General features: G+C 46.3%; 1 protein-coding gene across 1 annotated transcript; it reads right to left on the bottom strand.

Moving 5' to 3' along the window:
- Positions 1–9,807: 9,807 nt before the first annotated feature.
- BPIFB4 (BPI fold containing family B member 4) lies at positions 9,808–20,174 on the bottom strand. The gene is made up of 16 exons (XM_050917675.1): positions 20,045–20,174; positions 18,881–19,177; positions 18,712–18,790; positions 17,660–17,764; positions 16,887–17,030; positions 16,112–16,172; positions 15,067–15,127; positions 14,256–14,347; positions 13,632–13,817; positions 13,283–13,336; positions 12,560–12,730; positions 12,240–12,307; positions 12,033–12,075; positions 11,070–11,133; positions 10,500–10,576; positions 9,808–10,081 (listed from the first exon to the last, which is right to left on the bottom strand). The coding sequence occupies exons 1-16, from the start codon at positions 20,172–20,174 to the stop codon at positions 10,058–10,060; spliced, it is 1,656 nt and encodes a 551-aa protein (XP_050773632.1). The 3' UTR covers positions 9,808–10,057.
- Positions 20,175–24,618: the final 4,444 nt, after the last annotated feature.

Raw genomic sequence — 24,618 nt, 5'->3', positions numbered from 1 at the left:
TAAGGTTTCTGTTGTTTTTCTTTTTGTATTTACATGTCTATAGTTGCTGGAGTGCTTTGAATTGTATTCTTTTTGAATAAGGCTGTTTATTCAATATTCTTTTAAGCAAATGACCCTGTATTTGTCACCTTGATACAGAGAGACCATTTTTATGTATTTTTCTTTCTTTTTATATAAAGCTTTCTTTTAAGACCCGTTGGAGTTTTTTCTTTAGTGGGGAACTCCAGGGAATTGAGTCTGCAGCTCACCAGGGAATTGGTGGGAGGAAGAAGTCAGGGGAAAATCTGTGTGTGTTAGATTTACTAGCCTGACTTTGCATTCCCTCTGGGTGAAGAGGGAAGTGCTTGTGTTTCCAGGACTGGAAATAAAGAGGGTGGACTCCCTCTGTTTAGATTCACGGAGTTTGCTTCTGTGTCTCTCTCCAGGAACACCTGGAGGGGGGAAGGGAAAAGGTTTATTTCCCTTTGTGGTGAGACTCAAGGGATTTGGGTCTTGGGGTCCCCAGGGAAGGTTTTTGGGGGGACCAGAGTGCCCCAAAACACTCTAATTTTTTGGGTGGTGGCAGCTTTACCAGGTCCAAGCTGGTAACTAAGCTTGGAGGTTTTCATGCTAACCCCCATATTTTGGACGCTAAGGTCCAAATCTGGGACTAGATTATAATAAGGCCTTCCATGGCTGACACCTGCAGCTGGGAGAGAAGTGATCACGTCAGTGGGTTCTTGTGACTGAGCTGGAAAACGTCCACTCCTGCCTTCTGCTATCACCAGTTCTTCCTCAGTCCTCCTCCTCCACTACCGCAGGGCTCTCTCACGGGCTAAGGTGGCGGATTCTGTTACCTTTTGCTGGGGCTTTGCTTTATGCCATTTCATGGGCTAACTGGGATGCGATTCCTTGACCCTACATGCAGATAGAACTCGGTGCCTTCCAGTGCACTGCACTGTGCCTCCAACGGGCCTGGGGAAGCCGAGACTTCCAAATGCATCATACTCTGCATTCCTATGGGGCTGAATTCAAAGGACCCCAATCAGCGTTACAAGTATTAATGAGGCCACAGCACCCTGGGAAGCTGGTAAGTTTTATTAACACTTTTTATCCAGGTAAGTAATGAGAGTCACAGAAAGGGGAAGTGACTTTCCCAAGGTCGCATACAGAATCAGCGAAAGAGCCTGGAATAGACCCAGGAGTCCAAACTCACAAGCTGCTGTCCTACCCACGGGACCACACATCTGTCAGGTGCAGCAACCGCCGAGATAGTTGAGAAGCAGCTTTTATTTAACCAGGTTAAAGAAGGCAGGATTCAAACCTCCTTCTTTTCAAGGCTCACGTAGCATCACAGGAGTGAGTGAGGATCAGTGGGTCAAAGCCAGTGCAGTCTGGGGGGATGCTGAGGCCTGTGCTGGAAGGAAGAGAGGCAAGCTTCATAATGGACCACTGGGGCCATGTTTGTCAGGCAATTCTCATGGAGGTTTTGTCCCCTCCTGTAGGTTTTTCTTGATCTGGGAGAAGCTCGTCTAACAAATGATCATGAAACCAAGGACAGGTCACACACAAGATGTCACAGACCCAGAGATTTTATCTGGCGTTGATACCAGCATGCCCAGTACCTGTAAATCCAGTTCCACAAACTGACCTGTTGACACTGGAAAGATGGAGAGAGCAAGTTGGATTTTCCCAAACAGCCAGAAGTAGATCATGCCTACACATACAGAGAAAGCTCATTAGAACTAGAGATGGTTTATTTCATGAATCAAAGATTCACAAAGGGACAGAACTGCAAAGACAGCGAGTAGGACAGCGCAGGTGAGGCAGCTGCAGTCACATGGACAACACTGCGCTAACATCATCAGTCATCTTAGTTCAGACTTTGAATCAAGATGGAGCAATCAGCTCCCTGGACACAGTTTTCTCCATGGCAAAAAGAAATACAAATTATTCTGCCTTCTTCTCAAAATAATATAGACTCTATTTAACAGAGTAAAAGATTTTCTAACAAGTGGCATGTTTCTAAGTGGTACTGTCACTTCTGTTTACCATACTTCCTCGGTACAAAAAGGTATTTCGGAAAGCAATTGATCACAAATTAGCTGGTAACATTGCATGATGGAATTTGAATTACTTAAAAAAAAATAAATCGAGCTGCAAAAAAGCTCAAGAAAATATGTGCAATTCAATTATGGTATATAAAATACAGCATAATTAAACTGTGCATATATATCATATATTGTGCATAGATATCTACTAGACAACTTTGGAAGTTACAGTCACTTTGATTAAATTACCTCTTCAGTCCTGAGCTATGCTGAGAGAACAGAGTCAGGAGCAACTGCTTTGACATCCTTGCAGTCACCCTGGTGCGAGTGAGAGGAGCAGCAGAACCCTAATGTTGGGAGACTCAGAAGGAAAGTGGCATTTTAAACAGTGCGGGAAGGCGGGGAAAGAGCCAGAAAGACAGATCACATTGCACTGCTCGAAATGTCCTGAAATAAGAATACTGTAGTTAAAGGGGCCCCAGCCAGACAAAACATTACACCTGTTAAAATAACGCCCGTATCTACATTACAAACAACCTCAAACTGGCTTTTCACTCTTCAGGCTGCTTGTTTATTATTTGCATTTCACTCAGCTCGGACAACGAGAACAGGCCAGTTGGTCTTTTCTGTTCCTAGTCAAAAGGAGTCCCCTGTCATGTCCTCATGCTATGGCCCCATGATGCAATTTTGGGTAGCACGCACTCTCAGGGACTGTCTATTCATGTGAATAAATCTGTTTGCCTAGGAACTAAAAACGCAAGCCTGGAAACATTTCGATGTGTCTTAAGTTTTATAGAATCATTTGTTTACAAACCTAAAAGACACAGGCCAGATTGGACTGAACATTGTCTCATTAAAGAAAGACACTGTCCAATATGCATATTGCAGAGCATCAGCACTGAGAAATAACATTATTTAGGTCACACTGAACAACTTCAGCAGTTCAAGATACTTTTAAAAATCCCCTTATGACAGTCCCTGGCACAGTGAAATTACATTTTAATTCCCTAGAATACCTTATCCATTTCCCCTTTGATCAGCAGGTACTGAAGCTCAGCTCCTGTAGTGGTGATTATTGCACAGAAGAGAAAGATGGAGGCGCACGCAGTTTTGACTGAAAATTGTGTCAAGTAAAATGAGTGGGAGTCTCACTGGAAGATGTGCACAGCATTGACATGGGCTGCAGGGATAGTTTGCGGATCTTTTAAACTAGTTCTTGGAACAAATGCACAATGAAACTCTTAACTGTAGAAAGTTTCAGCAAATTTTTAGTCACTTTAAAAAACGAGGCCAGATCCTTATTTGTTGTAAATCAGTGTAGTTCCATAGACCGCAATGGAGCGACCCTGCTTTATAGCCGGTATCTTCACACAGTGGGCCAGGCCCTCAGTCGCGTAGCGCTACAGCCCTCAGTGGAGGTTCGCGGATTTACTGCTGCTGAGGATCAGGTCTGATTTACAAAGTGGTTCTGAATTTTGTATTCTCAGCACAAAGCCCCTCAAAAATCATCCTGGTTATTTCTCCTCAGCGAGTCATCAGCAGAAACGTAACAAGGAAAGTCAATGTTGTGAGTTTGACAAGCGAGACCGTTGCTACCAGCTTTAATACTTAATTGTCATAGCTGATTAAACACTGGCACAGCCGTGAAAGGAAAACATTGTTTGACACTCGGTTTTCTAATGCTGGGTTACACTTTGCCGCAGTTGTCGTGGAAGCAAGAGTCCTATGGAGACAGTGACTTTACGGCTCTTACCTAAATCCTTTGATGTTCTCGAGTGGCTGCCTAGAGCTTTCTTCTCTGACACTGATACGAAGCAGCCACCTTTCTATCCCCAGGCTAACTGCAGGAAAAACATGGTGTGAGGAGAGCAGGACTAATTCTTTCCCAAAGTCCGGGAGGTGAAATGACAGCCCCTGCACCAGCCTGGCCTCGAGCTCCCTGGCAGATAGACGCTAAGCAGAGGCAGAGAGTTATATGGGCCCATGGTGTCTGGGATCCACCAGTATTCAGGAAGGTGGACCCGGCTCCATCAATGTTTGGGCTGATGTTTTCAGAGCCGTCCCGTCCATAGGATGAACCAAGGCAACCGCCCCGGGCCTCGCACTTCAGGGGGACATGGGGTCCAGGGCAGCCTGGGGGATTAGCTGGGGGCTTGGCGCTGTCAGCAGCAAGTGACCAGGCCCCAGCCCGCCCTCCGCTCTGCCTCATCCCACCCCTGCTCCACCCCAGCCCCCAAGGCTCTGCCTCTTCCCACCCTGCCTCCCCCCACATCAGCTGGCAGAGCTGTCCCCTGAAGGGTCTTCGAGCATCCTCTGCCATTTCAAGGGCTGGCACATTGGTTCCTGCAGCTTGCGTGTGGGGCAATAGCACCATAGCTGCCCAGCATTGGTTTGCAACATCTTAAGACAAATTATGTAATGCTCCAATTTGAATATTCATATTGACCATAAACTTCTGCTTATGATCCACAAACCCAGCCCCAAGCAGGGTGGGAGCAGGCTCTGGGCTGCACGACCCCGGGCAGCTCTGACCAAGGAGGAGAGGTGAGTGCGGGAGAGAAGGGTGGGCTCTGGGGTGTCTGATGCAGATGAGTGGGGGAGGCTGAGGAGATGGTGGGTGCTGGGGGGGGTGGAACAGCCTGGAGGGGGCAGGGGACTCCTCAGGGGTGGGTGAGCTCTGGGAAGCAGGGGGTAACTGGCCCACCTGGGGGTAGGAGATACAGCAGGAGCTGGGAGCTGCTGTTGCAGGAGGTACTGGGCATTTATGAGAGGCGATAGCCTACTGCTGCTGTCTGGGTGGGGGTGAGGGAGCCCAGGGACAGCACAGGGCCTGTCACCTGGTAGCACTCCTCCATCCAGCCACTGCTGCTGTGCCTCCTGCTGGCTGCAGCTTCCTGCCTGGGATCCAGGAGGGAGCCAGCTCCTGCTCCACGCATTCCACTGCAGCCCCACAGAGCCAGCAGGAACAGCAGCAAACGCCTGCTGCCGTTCTGCGCCGTGAGAGGCTCCTGTGGTTATGGGGGAATGCGGGACAGGGCAGGTACCCGAAATGACACATGGTGGCCCTGTGCCACCAGCAGCTCACGCTGACCCAGTATGTGACTCCAGACTCCCCATCACCACACCGCAGACCGTGGCTTTGTGCCAACACTGAGCCCTGGTGCAATATGTTCCACATAGGTCTTGCTCTGTACAGTTGGCGGTGGCAAACCAAAAGGCCTGCCTTTGAAGAAGGGGGTGAAATAACAAACGGTGGAATGAAACACACTCAGCCAGACGTGTTAATACATGACAGGGGATTGCATACGTCAGTATGTGTTAGACAAGGTGGTCCAGTGGCTAGCACATCAGATGGGGCTTGGGCAACCTGGCTGTATTCCAGCCCTGCTCAGTGACCTTGGGCAAGTCATTTCCAATATCTGTGTCTTAGTTTCCCCACCTGTGAAGTGGGGCTAGTGATCCTCTCCTCCATTGTAAACAGAGTGGGTGGGAAAACAGTTTTCTGTCAGAGAAAGCGTGTTTGTCAAAAGCAAAATGTTTTACAGAATTGTTCCAGTTTTAACAAAATTGTCAACAGAAGCACGTCTAACTGATTTGACATGGAAATGGTGTATTTCATTTCAACTTTTTCATTTCATTGCATTTTTCATTTCATATGATCTATTTTTATTTATATTCTGACATGATCAAAATGTTTTGGTTCAATAAGCTCATTTTGATGGTTCTGAATCAAAATATTTTGGAATATTTTGCTCAGTGAGATATTTTGAGATTTCAGCTTTTTGTCCTGATTTGGCACAGAAAGACAATTCATAACATGGGAATTTCTTGCATAACAGAAATTCTGTTTTCCAACCTACTCCACCTGTAAAGTGCTTCAACATCTGTGGAAGAAAAGCTGTATATGGGATCCAGGTGTCACGCACATATTTGGGGAGGATGTGAAATGCTGTTCTCGCTTTTTTCATATATTCAGTTAAGTGGTATTTGGATAATCAGCTAATGAAGCATTGGGCAGAACAGCCTCTTCTCAGACAGAGCTATCGACCAATGGCGACCTTAGACTACAACTTTCCATAGTAGCCAGAGGGCTCCCCAGGCTAGTATTTACTCCTTAGCATGCCCAGATGTTCTTGTTTTAAACCCTGCAGACTGAAGCTGCTCTGAAGATCATTAGGCTCAACTCCCCTCTGATCAACCGTCTATTGGTGTACATCAGGAGCAAGGCCATTGTGTTAACAGAGCTACACCCAACAAAAATTGGCTTCAATGCATAGCTAACGAGTTTTCTACAGCTCTGTATGGGAAACTCGATGCAAAATATCTCATTAGGGATGCTGTGTATTTGATACTAGGCAGACACAGCAGTTTCCATCTCAATGAAATAGCAAATAGTGAGCCCAGATTATTAAATACAGAAACCGTGCAATGCCCCCAGCGGGCAGGTTCGCACAGCTGGCTGAGAAACAATTTGTTTTTTTCCATAGACATTTCTGATGAAAACAAAAAATAAATTCTGACAAAACATTGAGAGGTTTGGATCCTCCATGATGGCCTGAAGGTTCTCCCCAAAAATACAGTGTAAAAATAAATTGGTTTTGACAACAAAGAAACGAACAGCGCCTTTCTTTGACCAAAATATCAACCAGCACTACAAAGGGGAGCTCTAATCCCTGGTGATGAACCAGAAGGTACAGAACTTGGGCAAGTGTGCCGTGGGTGCTAGGGCCCCAGAACGCTAATCGTGCCTGGGTACAGGTAACCAGTAACTACTCTAACAAGCAAGTCCAGACTGTGCCGATGAAAGTAGCCTGCACACCTGCTTGTAGAAACAAAACACCCGCAGCACCCAAAGAAGCTAAGCCTTTGAGTCTCAGATATCGAACTTCTCTTCTTCTTTGCATTAATCCCATCACATAGCCTCCCGTTCAATGAATCCTGTTCCGCTACCGGGCTCTTTTCAATGCCACATCCTCTTTCAACCACGGGCTAACAGGTCTTCTTTTATGACATCCCACCAGTCTTCTTGGGTGGGCATCTCTGTCTTCTTCCTTCAGTCTAGATCTGCTAGTCTCACCCACAGGCAGGGCTGCTAGACCCATTTGTAGGGCGGGAGGCTGAGAGCCATTGAACCAAACTATATATCCTACATGTGATGGAAACCACTTGAAGCCAGGGGGTGCGGCCGGACCCCCAGCACCCCTACTTCCAGCACCTGTGGTACATGACCAAAACAGATGAGTCTGCACTCCCTTCTTTTTTCCTTTACTTTGAGCACGTCTCTAACATGCCCATTCCTCACATGGTGTTTCTTGTTACCTACAAAGAATCCCAGCTGTATAAATAAAGCACAGTGCACTTGTCAATACATAAGCTTCTTTGCACAAATAGACCCAACTACACAGCAGCTCTCGGGAATCAAATAGCTTTTAGCTCCACTCACAATGCTGCTAGATGGCTACCAGGTGTCACTGTTGTTTTACACATGCATCGAATGGATGATGTGCCATTAGCAGAAATCAGCACTCAGGGAGGCCGTGACAGCTCACTAGAGTCAGGCTGGAAATGACTAGCACACCTGGAACTGCTCAGATGTCCTATTGTTCCTGAGGGACCGAAGATTTTTGTTATTGCTTGTCATTAGTAGCATTGTTTGTGTATTAATTACTTGGAACACTGGCTGGGTCAGGTGCTGCATGGACAGGGGCTAAACTCTTCACCCCGCAGGCTCTCCAGTGCTTGGCAGCAGTGCAAACTGAGCATGCTGCCCATGCTGCTTTGGGCTGTGGAGATCTGTCCACTAGAAACTGCACTGAGACTCCTTCCATATACAATAAACTGCCCAACACCAACTTCAGTTAGCAACGGATCCGGGACAAATCCTTTGACTTTGTCAAAGTCAGAGGCTTCTTATCCCATTCTCAGCTCCGCTGAGCCACCCAGGCTTTATTGGGATTTACACTGTATAAGCAAATGGAACACTTTCCTCTTAGGGTTTAGAGCCATTAACGGCTGCACATTTAGCTTTGGCTTCCTTTGGCTGAGGCTTAGGAGGAAGTGCTCTAGACTCCAGCCACAGACACACACCAGCAGCTGGTTTTTGGTACTAGCATTTAGCAAGTAAAATGGCTGAATCCTACAGGGGACTCTCTATTTTGCCTCTAGCAATATTGGATGCTACCTGCTTTTGTCACATAAAGATGATGGACTGAACACATCCCCCTCTTTGGTGGTCCTGTGCAGATGCAGTCATGCAAAGAGGTTGGCTGCTCTGGACTGGCACATTGCCTAGAGTGTAGCTACCAGACACCCTGCACTCTAACATTCAGGGCCACTGTCTGCTCCTCCCAGAGAAACAGCTCCTGCTGCGCCCCATGGGCCGGGGCTTGTAACCTTCCTTGGAAATGTTTTCAGACAGACACAGTTCTAGCCTGGCCCCGTTATATCCTATCTAGCGCAGGTATAAGCTGGGTTAGTGGGACCCGGTCAAACTAGAGCCATGCAGGAAAAGGGAATTCCACTTGCTGGAGGATTTTGATATTTCAAAATTTGGGTTTTGTTCCAATGTGGAGTGAAAGGGAATGGAGCCCTTGGCAGTCCTGGGCTTCCTGTCTCAGGGGCAGTTTTCCCAGCAGGCTGCCGTGTCTCCACACATCTTGGAAGCTGAGAGTCTGGGAGCCAGCACTCCCAGCTGCACCTCATACCATCAGAGAGTCAGGAAACCCTGGGGATGCTGCCCTACAGCACCCTGCCACGGAAGCGCAGGAGCTTAGGAACGAGGGCTCCCAGGCGCTCCTCTCTGAGTCAGCAGGCCAGGTGGGATGACGGGGAGGCAGGAGGGTGAGCTGGCAGGAAACGGAGCAGGGCACCATTGAGATCCAGCCTGGCTCCAGTGCAGCTTCATGGACATGTGGATGAGGAGAAAGATGCGAGAACCTGCGGAGGCGGGGGAGGGGGCATCACCGAGGTCAGGAACTCCATTCAGGGATCCCTCTCCAATTTACTGGCAGACAGGAATTAGGCAGCCTATCTGAAGGAAGATTTATTGCATAAATAATGCACACAATAACAAGCATCAAATCACTGACTTGGCACATCCTTCCAGAAACAAGTCAGCTGCAACCTTGCCTCTCTGTGCCAGCCACGTGACTGAAACCTGGCAGAACTCTGGGTACCTCACAAAGTTTTGAAGAGTGGATTTTACATGAAGTGAACAATAATGATTTTGATGAGTTTCTGTTGTTCCGTGTTTGACTAGGAGGGGGCATTGATTGTGTGTTCTCTCTTGTTCCAAAGTAAGTCACCAAAGATGATCACACTAATACAGGCCCTTTGCAGGAGTAATTCCTCCTGCTGTAGATTTTGGATGAGTTAAAATGCCTTGGGGCCCGAAACTTTGAACAAGGCCCTTGAAAAGGGAGGGTACAATGGACTGCAGCACTCAGCAGATAATTCCACCATTTTGCCTTGTTCTGGTTTTTTGATAGACATGCCCAGTGTTTGGCAAAGCACTGGATTTCTCAGAACATATTGTTCTAAAGTGCTGTTATGTAGCATTTTGATCACTTTGCTAATCGCTCTCAGAGTATATGTCATCAAATCCTTTGCGGTGCAGAGGTTATAAAAGAGAACACTTTAACGGCTCCAGGGACGCAAAAAGCACTGCTCTGACTGCAGAGAAATCTGAATCTTTAATTAAAACGGTCACACAACAATTACAAAATATACAAGCATTTCCCAATCTCACCTAAAACTATCAAGCCACAGTAAAGAATATTAATTATATTAATATCAAAGTTAATTATAATCTGAAGCAAACCAGGTACATGTTGATTCCACTAAGTCTAGGCTTTAATTAAAGTAGCAACTGGTCGTCTCGGGTTTTTGGAAAGGCCCAAGGTCTTGTTTCAATATTCCAGGTATGAAGAGAAACATTGTTCAGGCCTCTGCAGTCAAGCCAGAGCCTGTCTGTTTTTCAGGTGAGAGAGGTATAATGCAAGGGACTCTTCCAATCTGGCTTCACTGACTCATGCTGATAACACAAGAAGATCCTAACAAAACAAGTAATCAAAAGTGTTTAGCTCAATTCCTTGTACAAACAAATGACAACATTTGTTGTTGGTTTTTTTCATACACGGATCTATTCCTTTGCCTGATATTCCTGTCAGTGAAATCCACTGTAGTGAACTTTCAGGGCATTGCAGCAAGACCTGACAACATGAATCCCATTAAGGGCAGTTATGTGGGTCCCTGTAAGAACCAGGAGTCCTGCTCACATTGAGCAGAGAATCCAGCCAGTAAGGCGAGAGGTTACCTTTGAAAAATTGCATTGTCACTGCTCCAAAGTTGGGCCATATTGAAACATTTTCTTTTCAAATAACAAATACAGTCTTTCTTGTAGCAAACTAATCTGAGAAAGCAGGACTAATGAGCTGTTACAGGAAAACACTGCCTCGTCAAAACACTTACTTCAATGACATTAATATCAGCATTACTGAAGTCGATGTTCATCAGTCTAGGGAGAGGAATGCCTCCTCCTAACACACCTGCAGATAAGAACAGAAATCAGACTTAGCTCTCCAGGCTGATGGAAATTGGAGACAATGTTTAATTTCACTCTTTGTTCTCAGCTCACTCAGTTGCAATTAGCCTCACTATGTGTTTTTAAAACTCTCCAATCTTTCAGATCACTGCAAGCAAAGTAGAGTTCTGTTGTGGGTCCCGTCCAAGACTTCATTGCTTTTGCCAAATATACTATGCTACATTTTTTAGCACACTATGAAATAGCAGTCATCCAAATAGATGCACAAAGTCAATTCTGCAATGCAGTATGTCTGTTTTGTTTTATTATTGTGTTTATTCCTTCACTGACAAAATTCAATCATCTGCCATGGGTCTCACCATCTTTAGTACAAATTAGCTCCAGTAGGTTCTACTGTGTGCAGCTAATGCAAATTGAAAACATATAAACCATTATATTGTGTACAGGCTGAATCTGGTGCAAATGAGCACCTGAATGAAAAATAAAGCCGTCCTTACTGTTCACTGCTGGCAGGAAGGCAACATCAAAAATCTTGCCAACCAGCGACTCCCAAAGCGAGACCTGCATCAGGGACAGAAGTGATTTAATGGAGATGCTTATTCACTAAATGATGGATTTCAGTTACATGGGGTCAATGCTTCTCTTCTGGATTTAATTACAACAGAGTCTTGCCCAATGTCTACTCCAGAGTCAATGTACTGTAGCTCAGCCCCTTATTTGTGCTGCAGAATCAGGGTGCAGCACCTTTTCATGGATTATGCAGTCATTTTTTGGTCCAAAATTAATGCCATTCCTTAGATCAATTGGCATTTAGCTCTAAGTGATTCTCTGCAATTAACCTTCTCTGGAAGTCAAACAAACTTTGTCTTCAGTTAAGTTAAGAAATGACAATCCTGTGATTGCTCCTGAATTTTCCTTCTGTTCTCTCTGTTACAGTGTGATGTGTCTTCCCCATCGCTGGGGAAGCTAGTGAGATGTTTTTAGCACAACTTATGGAGACCAAAACACCCCTCTTCTCTAAAGAGGGAAAGAGATGGAAAACTAGGTGAAGAACTTAACCCTACAAAGCAAACACTGTTAATACAGAACACTTTTCATTGTGGAATTAATGTAAGCATTAACTTAAGCAATTTTAGTAACCAAAAGTCTTCAGGAATAGCAGAGAGTGAATTAAATAAAGGTAATTACTGCCCCACTCACCACTGTCCCAATATATCCCAATGTTAATAACACATTTATCATACCCATGTCTTACAAACGGTAATTTACAGTATTTGCATGAAGATTGCCCATGGATTATCCCATGAAATATGTCCGTCTAGAGGCAATAGAATATATTGTATAAAAGTGACACCAGTTTTACATTCTATTTAACCCTTGTATTGTTAGAGCCAATATTGGTTAGCACTTGGCTTCCTTCAGTGGATTGCACACAGCGCTGAAGCAACCTATGTTCTTACATCAAATTTGCCAATGGAGGAGGAAGCCAAGGAGAGATGAGTCCTGCAGAGAAAGAAAGAATCAAGTGATGTTAATTTTACCAGCAACTTCCAAATGTGCCCATGTTTAAGAAGGCTTTGTGTGAATTAACACACAGGATCCTCTTTCCTCCCCCTCCCACCCTGAACACTGAACTAAGGCTAAGACATGATGAAAAGACGTCATACTTGTCAAGACTGACACTGATCTTCAGTTTGTTATTTTCAACAGAAAAGTGGGCCAACAAAGCAGCATCCTGCAATTAGGAAACAAAAATCAGTTGGTCAGTCAGTCTTGGATGCTGGCTTTTTCCTGCCTTCACGCAGGATGGCTGAACGCAGCCGTGCATCTCAAGTGTGGAACAGAGATGTGCGTGCCCTCAATTGGTGCATCCCATTGCAGAGGAATGAGAGCACCAGATTTGACCAAACAACAGTCCATTGACAGAACTTGTGTGACTGCTGAGGAAGTTTCAGTATTTGTGCTCTGGCTAGTTTTCAATACGTACAATATTTAGAACACACAGGGACTGGTGGGCATCATTGGGCTGGGAAACCAACACTTCCGTGGTAGCAGTGAGTTGTATCCAGCCTTGATCTTTTTTCAAGGTCACCCTGGGAGTTTCAGGCACTGCAACTTTCAGCACCAGTGGCTGGGGCTTAGGGAACTTCTGGTAAACCTGTGGAAATTCAAGTACATAGGTGTGAAGTTACAGGAAGCAGGATTGTAACACCTGTGAATAAGGTGGCCAGATTCGTTATTGCTTTACTCCAGGTGCAACTCCATTGATTTAAATGAATTAAACCTGGAGTAATGCTGAGATGAACCAGGCATAGTGAATGCATCAACCATTGAAATCCATGGCTGAATTTAGAGCATTACCTGTGGATCCGGGCCTGTAACTATCGTGTTAAGACAGATGGGGCAGCTCCATTGCGCCACCAGAACAGTGTAGAGAGGCCACCTCATGAGTCCAGCTCCAGTCCACTGCATTTTGCACTTTAGAGTCTGATTTGTAGTCCACTGAAGTCAATGGGATTCCTGCCATTAGCTCCAGTGGACTTTGGATCAGGCTCTTAATAAACAAGGAAAAGGAAGTGGATCTCTCTATCCTCTCCCCCACCCCCACAAGGAAAAGGATGTGGATCGCTCTATTCTCCCCTCCCCAGTACATTTATGGCCCTCATCACCAGAGTATTTGTTGTAAAATATAACACTAGAACTCACTAACCGTGGGAACCAGGGCTCCAAGGGTTGATGTTGTTAGTGGAGGAAGCTCAGGAAACTGACAAATAAAAAAGAAACAATTTAGTGAACCGTATCCATCATGTGACCAGTGTCTACCCCTTTCTTTGCAGCATTAACAACACACTTGGCGTGTTAACCAGACAATCCTGCATTTTTCATTTCTCTGCCTGAATAAGTAGCATTCCTGGCGATTGATAATTTGCTGCTAAAACCATACAACTTGTGTGCGATTTTATATACCCACTGCCAGCCCACATTAGCCGATCATCTCGTCTTAATTCAAAAGCTAAAAAGGGTCAGTGCACTCCCCACATGGCTGGGGTGCTACTCACCATTCCATCAGTGATGTCTATATCAAGCGCCCCTTGCTTCTGCAGGAGAGAGATTACAGAGCCAAGGAAGTTTACCGAGAGTCCAAGCTGGGAGGAGGCGGTGTCTGGCATTGGTGGCATGGGGACAGCTTCCGGTTTGCCCAGGGGGTAGTCAACGAGGCCTCCTGCTACCCGCCCAACTACAGTCTGCAAGCCCAGAAGAAAGAGTTATAAATGTTCAGAAATGTTGCACGTGATATTTTTGTTTGATGCTCACTTTGGGTTCGTTTGGTTAGGAATTGACATGAAATAATTTTACATTTAACTAACTCTGGATCAGAATCTATTAGGCAGCTGTTCTGACCTCTCTCCAGAATTTTATTAATTTAAAACAGGAGAATGTTAACAGCTGGTGTGATATAGGGTCTGATCCTGAGCCATTAAAGTCAATGGGAATTTTCTCCAATGGCTTCAATAGGAAGACGATCAGAGCACAGAGAGTATGAACATCAGCTTCCAGTGAATTCACTGCTCAAGGGACGGTGGGGTCCCCTAGGACCCTCCCCCATAAACTGCAGGAGGATTAGTCATTGCAATGACGAGAAACATCAGCCCTTAGGTACACATGACAAGAACAAGACTTACATTTAAATCAACTTCCAGAAACTGGCCAGTTACTAGCGGAAGGCTGGAAACAGTGTACTGGATGCTTCCCAGTACGCCCAGGGGCACCAGGGCTGCATTGAAATAGAAAGAAAGCTAGTGAGCATCATCTGGGTTTGGATGCAACTCTACATCCTAGCTCCACCGTCTCCCACAAACATCCCGGAGCTCAGGTGTTCTGAGCAGCCAACTCAAACATCCTGCTGAGAGTCCCAGAATAGCCCTTGGCACCAGGCAGTACTGTGGATGGAGCTGAGCTCCTGGCAACCAGTGTTTTCCATTGCTGGAAGAGGAGGAGGACTCCAGCCAGAACAGCCTTGAACATACTCCCAGCACTGGGGAAGTCTGGAGCCAAGACCCAGAGAAACCCACATCTCAAAATTGAACAAAAACCAGGACCTTCTGGACAGGAGATATCCAGATCTAATTCCAGATATTATCTTAGGGTAAATTGTGCCCCCACTTTGGTGAGTGCAAAGGTTCTCTGGCTAGTGGAGAAAGGCTCAGGAAAGGGAGGGATTTGGGGGGGCAGAAGGGGTTGTATGCATAGGAGGCACTACCCCATGTGAGGTGGCATTCTGCTCCGTGCTTGGCCCCTATATGTAGGGTGCAGGGTCAGAGCAAGGAAGCTCCTTGAAGATCTCATGTCGAGGGGCAGAGCAGGGTATGGATTCAATAAGCACCTTTTGCCCTGAGGATTCATTGTCTCCTCGGGTCTATGTATTGCATGAATAGTCCTGAGGGAACATGAGGAATGGACTTGGCACTTGGGGAAAGAGAAGCAGAGACTTACAGTTCACGAGGCCCAGTTCATCATTGACAAGGCCAAGGACAACATCGACCACTGGGCACAGCTGTAAGAGTCAACGCTTTGATGAGACATTCCCAGGAACCAGGCTCTTGCTCAAAGTCAGACTGGTGAACGCAACTAACAATGTAGCAACGTGTCACGGACAAATCAAAACCCTTTAGTGTAGTGCCTGCGGCCAGACTCTTACCTGGTGTAAATCAGCATGAATCAGCTTGCCTGATTTGCATCAGCTGAGGATCTGGCCCCTGGAGCTTGCTACACTCCCTTCCCCGTACGAGGAAAGCCACCATTCATGTTAATTACAGATGGGCCAAAGCTGGAACCTCGAATCCCAAGCCCTGGAGTTCTCAGAGGAAGGGGACAGGGACTCTGTAGGCACCGGGCATGGTGGGCTTGATCCTGCTCCACTGAAGTCAATGGAAAAATTGTCACTGACATGAATGGGGCAGGACTGAGGCTGTGGTGCGCATTTTCACAGGCTCACTCATTGCTCCCTCAATAAATTTGCCCCATTATGTATCAGGCTCACTCCAAGCTCAGAGTTTTCCAAAGAAGGGATGTTTTCAACAGAGCTGGTACATTCTCTGATGCATCATTAGTGCTGGACCCAAACCAAAACTCTGGCCCCAAAGACCCTGAACTTTGAAGGAATGGTGGTTTTTGAATACAAGCTTAGATCAGAATTGAAACGTTACTAATGGCTTCTGCCTTTATAATGGGTTGAACCAAAACCCTGGATCTCATCTCTAGGATGTATGAAATCTGCATACTATAGCCTGAACCCCTCTCTACTGGGGATTTGTTCTCTTCTCCCTTCTTTGTGAATATTAGGGAGTCAGAAGACGAATCAAGGAACAAATCAAGCTGTTTGGGAAAGGGCTACTCTTTACATTTCTTGAAGATCGTCTAACAGAGGCTAATTTTTTGAGAAAGATTAAAATATTTGCTTGTTAAAAACATTCAAAAGGCATTTTGTAGCATGGCTGTAGTTATGCGATGTGCTAACATACTCTCTTTCTGGACTCACCAATTCGGGAAGCAGTCTGTTAAGGACCCGTGCCAATAAATTATCCACAATTGGGAGCAGGCTGAGAAAAATAAAACAAGAGGATGAAAAATGTTGCTGAGGAATAAAAGTATCTTGTTGAACAACAGAACTGTGGATTAATAGTACCTGATGGGTACTGGTGTGGACCTCTGGAAGTAACTGCCCTGTCAATAAGACAACAGTATAAAGCAGTTAAGTGCTTTGTGGAAGTTTTGATTTTGAATGCTGTGATGAACCAAATTCTCATCCCATGGAAGCAAATGAGAGGTTTGCCACTGAGCTGTATGTTCTATGGTTGAACCCTTTTAAAATATTCATGTCTTTAAAAGAAACTACCTTGTCCCAGGAGGGGACTCTGCAGTGTATGTGAAATGTTGTCTATCTCAGAACACACACAGTGGTAAAGGAATTCAAGAGCAGAATTGGTAATATTGATGTATTTCCTTATGGAATAACTGGAGCATCTCACACACCACTCTGCCGTAACTCTAGTAAGTGCCAACTTTTCCGTAGCAACCACTGTACCGTAAATGCATATTGAGTAACCCCCAAATAATATTGGTTTTGTTAATTGCATATGTATGTGACCAGCTAGATCCTTAACTTACCACAATGGCCACTATCACACATGCAAATTAGGCACAAAAACATAAACACATTGTAATACATGCAGCTGATATGGCCCTGAAGGTTATCAGTGCATGTTCATAATACCACCACCATATGGTCAGTTTAAAATCCCTTTTGCACCTACCCTCTAAGGAGTCTGATTTTAATACCATTGAGAAGAGTATCGCAGCTCTCAATCACCAGCCTTGGGTAGCCAGTGCCATCCATGGTCAATCTGACTTTTGACGTGATGTTCACTTCCACTGCAATGTCAAGCAAACCTAGGAGGCTGCACAAGACGACAAGAGCAAGGTCAAGACAAAGGATCTCCTCCAAGTGGAGACTGATGGATTCTTTCCCCAACCAGCAGCTGCCTCCTGATACGCAGAAGCCTCCATCCTTTCACCCTTGCACAGGGATGGACGCAGTCCCACTGCAGAGCACAGGCACTGAAACCTGTTAACGCTTGGATATGATGGGAAAGAAAGGAGCTTGCTACCTAAAATGGGGAGTGAAGGTAGCACCATGGCCCCACTTCCTCCCCAGTATAGCTGGCCAGGTAGAGGGGAGCACATTCCCACAGTCCTTAACATTGTGATGGAGCTGCCATGGCAGAGTGTGCTGCTCCCAGTGGCCCTGAGGCCAAACGCTGGCTGAGTCTGAGGGGTCTTCCTAGGCCTGCCTGCTGCATCAACACCCATCCCACATCCCTCTGCTTCTACTTCACTTCACAGGAGTTAGAGTCTGAGCCCCTTGTGTCACTTAGTGACTTGTGTTTGACTGCCCCCAAAGCTGACGCTTCCATCCGGAATGATTCCCCCACCCCCAGGGCAGGAGCTAGAGAATGCCCAGTGCAGGTGATGATTTTACCAGCTGTCCGAAGTGAATGAGACACTTCTCAAAGAGTACCCTACTCACCTCTTACCATTGATTGCTACTCTAGTATACAAGTCCAGGCGGACTCCAATCCCTGGTAGGAGTCTCACAGATACTTTGGGGAGTGTTAGTTCCACAATTCTCAACCTGCAGGATGCAAGGACTTATCGTGAGCAAGTGACTGACTGGGAGGGCCAAGTCTCAAGAAACTACTTAGAAATGTAGCATACAAATGGTATCTTCTCACATCCTTCAAAGATCTTTTAAACTAATGCATAACTGTTTCAAAACGGTTTAAAGATACGTTGCTCTAGGGTTACATTAGCACTCTCTCTAAAACAAGGATCTCAAATGGTTAAATAAGGTTTTACATGATGCCCTCTGTGCATTGCAAAATCATGTAATCAAAATAATTTTAAAATGCCTCCACTGAAGTAATGTAAGTGCCAGTGGAGACAGAACCCTATGGAACCAAATTCTCTCAAAACCTAGTTCCCAACGTACACGTCTCTCAAGTGGTCATGGGAACCTTGCAAACAAGGTGATAAATAAATAAATTATTGGAGCTGTACCTATCTCCTAGAACTGGAAGAGACTCCAAAGGGTCATGGTGTCCGGCCCCCTGCCTTCACTAGTAGGACCAAGTGCTGCTTTTGCCCCAGATCCCTAGGTGGCCCCCTCAAGGATTGAACACACAACCCTGGCTTTAGCAGGCTAATGCTCAAACCACTGAGCCAGCCCTCCTCAATAACTGGAGAGAAAAAATACACCCAGTAGTTCAATGTAGCTCTTGCATTTGTGCATATCTATTTGCTTCCTGCTTTCAGCTGGTAGGGGTCACAGAGGTACTGAAATGCTCTTCAGTATACTATACTGGATACGGGATGTTACTGCTGTATTTTTTACCCTTCCAGAAGCAGGAAGCATTGGAAATCTTGTGGGATTTCCAGCCTGATTTCTAAGCCCGAGAGGTTTCAATTCTGAACCTGCTAGAGTTTACCTACTGCTCCTGAGCCGTATGACATTATTGCCCTGAGACCATGCAGTGGGCTCATTGCCACATCTGTGCAGAGACCTTTGCAGTATGTTCTTACCCTGTGAGCCCCTGGACGGTGCTGAGCAAACCTCCTTCCCCGAGGATACCAAGTAGACCTCCATCACCCAGCAGACCTCCTAGCAATCCGCCAGCTCCACTACTGGGGAGACTCCCTCCAGGAACATAACCACCAGCCCCAGGTAGGCCTCCGCCATAAGCATTGCCACCACCGCCAAGGAGACCTCCGCCACCACCACCACCTCCACCAAGCAGGCCACCACCTCCACCAAGCAGGCCACCATCACCACCACCCCCTCCACCAAGCAAGCCACCAGTAATCCCACTAAGTAGCCCTTCTCCACCGCCACCTCCACCAAGTAAGCCCCCAAGCAGGCCACCACCGCCGCCACCACCAAGGAGACCTCCTAGCAGGCTTCCATCTGCATCTGGACCTCCACTGTCGAGTGGCATGTCCCTGATTGCACCTTGGAGGGCATTGCCTTGTATCAGCGAGCCTGTGACAGCTGGAAACAATGCACAGGGTAAGTATTCAACAAATGGGAATCTGGCTTCTTTTGTACCATCTGCCTACTTTATTTTAACAAGGGAGATGTCAGGCCACCTTTGTCCACCTGAGCTCAAACCCTGGATGAAGCCAACTAATGAATTTTAGTTCTGACTTCTGAATATTCTCCGTAAGCATGGTTACAACCGTTGCTTTGGCAACACATTAGAATTCCCCATCGTCATGTCAGCAAAGGGAATTCTGGACCTATTTGACACTACGGGGATGGGCAGCAGCAGAAAGACCTCTCTGTGAAAGACAGAGTGGGTGAATTTGCCTACTGCCTGGATAAGCAGAATAAAATTTCTTGCACAATCACAATAATCATGCACCCGGTATGCGTCCTAACTGCATGGCCTCACTGTGCAGGTCAGTAACTGTAGCATCTGTGTGTGCCTACACCTGGTGGGGACCAGCCTCACAGCCGGTACAGGACCAGACTTAGCAGGTAGCTGTTGCTGTCACTGGATAACCCTCAGGGAGAGGCAAGTGACTGAGGCAGTTGGGCCACCACTTGACTTTCTCATGGGCAGCCCTTGACTGCACTGATGTCAGCATACCCATCCATGGCTGGAGTGGGTTAGCTGGGTACTGTCCTCCCCATACGAGCACCAGGCTTTTTGACATATCTGCCTACTTCACTCGGGTCCAGTTTTCCCACATATTCCCTGCCGTACAAGCCTGGTGGTTTCTCTCTTGCCAGGCATTTCCCCTGCTCTAACAGGCCTCACTGCGTTTTGTCTGCACAATAGTTTCAGTACCTCTGATGACAGCTATTTATTCCTTTTTCCATCTGTACCCCAAAGGCGACATTCCATTGACTTACCGTTGCCTATCACACCTTTACCAACCCTGAGGACAGCGTCTGGCACAGGCTGGCTTAGGGCTGGTGTAGGCTGGCTCAGGGCTGGTGTCAGCAGACCACAGAAGATGGCAATGCCCCAGCCTTTTAGCATCTTGGTGTCTGCGCCCTGGTGAGAACATTTCTGGTTAGCAATATGCCATGCCAGAAAAGGGGAAGAAACGAAGCTGCACCATGAAGAGAACAAAGAGTCCCAGGGAAATTCAGGACAGGAAAGTGGAGAAATAGATCATGCACATGAACTGGAAAAGAGAGAGAAAGGAGTAAGAGGACAAATTCTGCTCCCATTGGGCCTGATCCAAATCCCACTAAAGTCAATGGGAAGATTGTATTAACCATAATTATCTGCCATATTTTGGTAAAAAACAAACACCGTACTTACACCAGGATTACAAAAGAAATTTAAAAATAAAGAGCAAAAGTTCTTCCCAGCAGTATTGTAGGGACCATGAGCACAATGACTAAAAGCACCTTGTACCAGCCTCATTCCTTTCTTTACCTGACTTTATCCCAAGCTTTAAAGGTGGTGTTATTCTTGCTTTGCTTAGCTCTTGATCAGGCAGAGATTTGGTAGCTGTCCATAGCAGCCTTGTTCTCGCTGTGGTCTGCGTCTGAAAATATAGAAAAGGCAGGTCTTATATAGCAAAAATCTGCAGAGGCGAAGAGGAAAGCAGCCTAAATGGTAAAAGGTGGGATAATGGCTTGCGTGTAAAAAGGATGTTTGTGGTTTTGACGGATTCCAATATAAATAACTGTTGGTAAATCTGGAAAAGCTATTAAGCAACAGGTATCAGATACAGTCCAGGTTAATCAGCCAGTGCTGTTACTCAGCATTCCAAGGGCTAATGCACATGTCTCCAAGCGCACACTGGTCATTTGCCAACACGACGGGTTTCAGGTGCCCACAAGGCCAATTCTGCAAACTCATGCTCATGTGATTAGCACATAAAAGGGCGACAGACAGGGATGGACCAAACAGCCGTTCCGAATTGAAACAGTGTGATCTTTGCAGCATGGGACTCATCTACCTCAGCTGAGATCTCACTGGAGACCAGAGCTTTCAGCTGTGACTGCGGAGAGCAAGGCACCTGTGTAGAACTGATGAGAATGAAATTGTTTTTAGTTATTCACTGTATCATTGTAACTTCTGTTCACCATTTCCTTACACTTGCCATATTACTTACAATGTAACTTCTGTTCAACACTTGCCATTTTGCCTACATTGTGACTTCTGTGCACTATTGTAATTCAAAACCCATTTTAAAATGCTTACTCCATTTTGTGGAAGGCTTGTGCTGCAGCCTTCATTTTTGCAAGCCATGCTGTAATTTTATTAGTTTAGTTGAGATGTGTAAATGAGGTATGTATGGGTGATAGAAATAACCTCCAGCGCCAGCCTGTCCTGATGAGATAAAGCTCAAATACCAACGGCTGAAGACCTAGACAACAGCCCTAAACAGAGTAAGAAGCATCCACCTTAAAAAGAAAAGGACAACAGAACAACAGAAGGAAGATCAAAGCCAGGTTCAAGGCTGAAAGTCATGCCTGCAATTGACGGGTGATCAGTCACCAAACCCAGAGGCAGCGTGACACAGCAAGACCTATAGACCTTGAAACCAAACTAAAAACCTATAAAAAAGAAGGGTGAGATGAGAGACTTTGAGTAACGTTCTGCTATCAACATCGAGGGGCATCGGTGAGCGCCCGACAGAGACCCGGCTCCTCCTCATGCTCAGCTTTCCTGGCCAGTTAGCTGCCACGAGCTACGATCCCCAGCTGCGAACTCAAGCCACGAACTCAAGCTACAATCGGGACTGGTAACTATCCAGCAGCTGCAGAACATTTGGGGTGTGTGTGTGTGTGTGTGTGTGTGAGTGTGAGTGTATGTGTACAAGTATTAAGGTATTTACTAGTAGTTATAGATCATAATAAATGTGGCATCTTTGTCTTGACCCCTAAAACGATCCTGTGTAGTTTTGTCTGTACAACACCTGCACCCATGTCTGTGTACATAGGTATGTGGCCTGGTCCTCACAGATGCTGAGCATTGGCAGCTCCCATTGACCTGGGACAATCAGACACTGCTGAAAACCAGGCCACCGATTTAGGTGCCAAAATGCAGATTTTGGTGCCCAGCTTTAGCACCCACTTTTGTGACTGTACCACACAAAATTGCCAGCTAGCCATCTCTATGTATGTGCATGTGTGCATAGCCCAGAGTCTGGGGCACAACTGTGGCCATTATTTATTTGTTCAGATTTCTAAGCATCTCAGACAATCAGTGCCCAGCCTGTTCGCTGGATGCTCTTCCATTGTTTTAAATGTACAATCCCATCATCCACTGAACATCCCACTCTAATAACCACCCCTGAATTGCACATGCAAATTAGAGATGCAGTTGCACATTCAATTCTGCAAATTCAGATCTCAATGGCTCAGAGATAATGTCAGTGCCAGGATTAGACTAATGAGCTCTAAGTATGTGTCTACACTGCAATTAAAACCTGCAGCTGGCTTGTGCCAGCTGACTTGGGCTAAGGAGCTGTTTAAGGGTGCTATAGACATTTGGGCTTGGGTTGGAGGGTCCCAGAACTTCTACACTGCAATTAAACAACTCCTTAGCCCAAGCCGCACCAGCCTGAGGCAGCGGGCATGGGCCAGCCACAGATGGCAAACTGCAGTGTAGACAGACCCTGAGTGTCCCAAGCAGGGTCAGCCTGCCAGGGCAAAGCTTCCTTTCATGCAAATGTCACTGGCTGCTTTTAGTCTATTTGTTGTCTGTTATGCACAGTTCATTTAGGAAAAACAACTGAAATCACTCACAAACAAGACACTAAGGCCTCTGATAACCTGCCTGTGATGAGCCCAGCAGAACACCACATGGTGCTGAATGCCAGCTCTGAATTGCAGAACAGTGGCATCTGGAGCCTGCACGGGGAACAGTCTCCAGGAAAGTTCAGAGGGAGGTTTATGTCCTTAAAGTTTCAACCTGAGAAGTGTTTCCTGAAGTTTATCAGCACGGTTTCTACAGCCTCCATCATGTTATTGATAGAACTGACGCCTTCAACAGACATCGACAAGTCCCGACCCAGTGAGAAATTGAGATTTAGTGTCAGCTGCTAGCTTAAATTGCCATCAGCTCATAACGATGCTTTTGTCCTAGTCACCTGAACGGTTAATACCTTTGAGATAAAATCTTTTGTTAGATCCCAGCTAGAGCCGTCAAGTATATCACACAATAAGGGAAAATATGTTTTCAAACCAAGTAATCAAGTCATCAACTGAGCTTATCCATATCAGACTCTTTGGATATAATTACCACCTTCATGGACTCTCATTAAGTGCAGCTCTGGGAAATGCCAGTGGATGTTGCTACAAGAGCAAACATTTTAAATGGGCCATCTTCCCACAGAAAAAGGAACTTCTCTTCACTGATACTCTCAGCTCTGCTGATAGGCCACCTCGGTGAATCATTGGCAGATTTTCCAAGTTTAAGTGCACCCGGTGCTCTGAACTTTTGTTAACAACTGCCACCTTTGCGTGTGCAAAGTAGGTAATTGTGCATGCAAATTGCCAACCAGTACTCGGCAAGCAGTGAGACAATTACCTGGAAAATCTGAATTATAATTCAATTCCAAGTCGATCGTGCTTTTTTGCTGGTGCTGCTTCCCCATAAACATTAGCATGGCTGTGGTTTGACCCTCCCTGTCCGTGAAGCCCTGTCATGGTGGTGCGGGAGGGAAGGGACGAGCCATACAGGGGGGTGCTACACCCCATTGGCCTGCTGGAGTTCAGTGCCGCAGCAGACCCAAACTGATGCCTGTGGAAGGGAAGTTCCATTTGGGCTGACCAAGGAGGAGGCCACGTTTGTGCAGATGCCCTGACTCCCTATGCAGGGGATACAAGATAGCAGTGGCCGCTACTCCAACATGTGGGCCAGAGACCCAACCGTGCAGGGAGGATGCTGAAGCCCTGCTGCTTTCACAGACACTTTAAATGCCCCTTGAGGGACAGAAGAGTGTCTTGCACAAAGACCAGTCACTTGGGTTTGGGCTGGGAGAGCGAATTGCTCTACAAACGATGCCATAAGCAGAGTGGAGGCCCCTGGGAGCTGGAATGGGCATACTGGATTATTGAGCTCCCAGAGGCTGGGGAATAGACAGCAGTGTCATTCAGATGCTCAGTTCTGGAATAGTTAAGTGCCAGTAGAACAGTGCAGTTGCCTCCGTTCCTTCTCAGGACAGATGGTCTCTCAGCTCTCTGGCTCACAGCACAGAGATCTTCCTTTTGGAAATAGATTTCTGGTGAAAGCCAAGGAGTCTTCCCAGCCACAGAGGGAGGAATTTCCAGCTAGATGATTTAGCAAATGGGCTGCTTTCCTATGCAGGGTTTTCTCCAAAATAGCAGCCTGACTACCTTTCCATTTCCTCCACCCCACAACTTTATAGGTCTCTGCGGCAACATGGACATTAACAATTCAGGGCCAGATCCTCTGCTGCTGTAAATTGGCATAAGCTTGAGACATATCGATGGCACTA

This window comes from Gopherus flavomarginatus, chromosome 11 (genome assembly GCF_025201925.1).
Source record: "Gopherus flavomarginatus isolate rGopFla2 chromosome 11, rGopFla2.mat.asm, whole genome shotgun sequence".
NCBI lineage: Eukaryota > Metazoa > Chordata > Testudines > Testudinidae > Gopherus > Gopherus flavomarginatus.
This window is presented reverse-complemented; position numbering and strand designations above follow the sequence as displayed.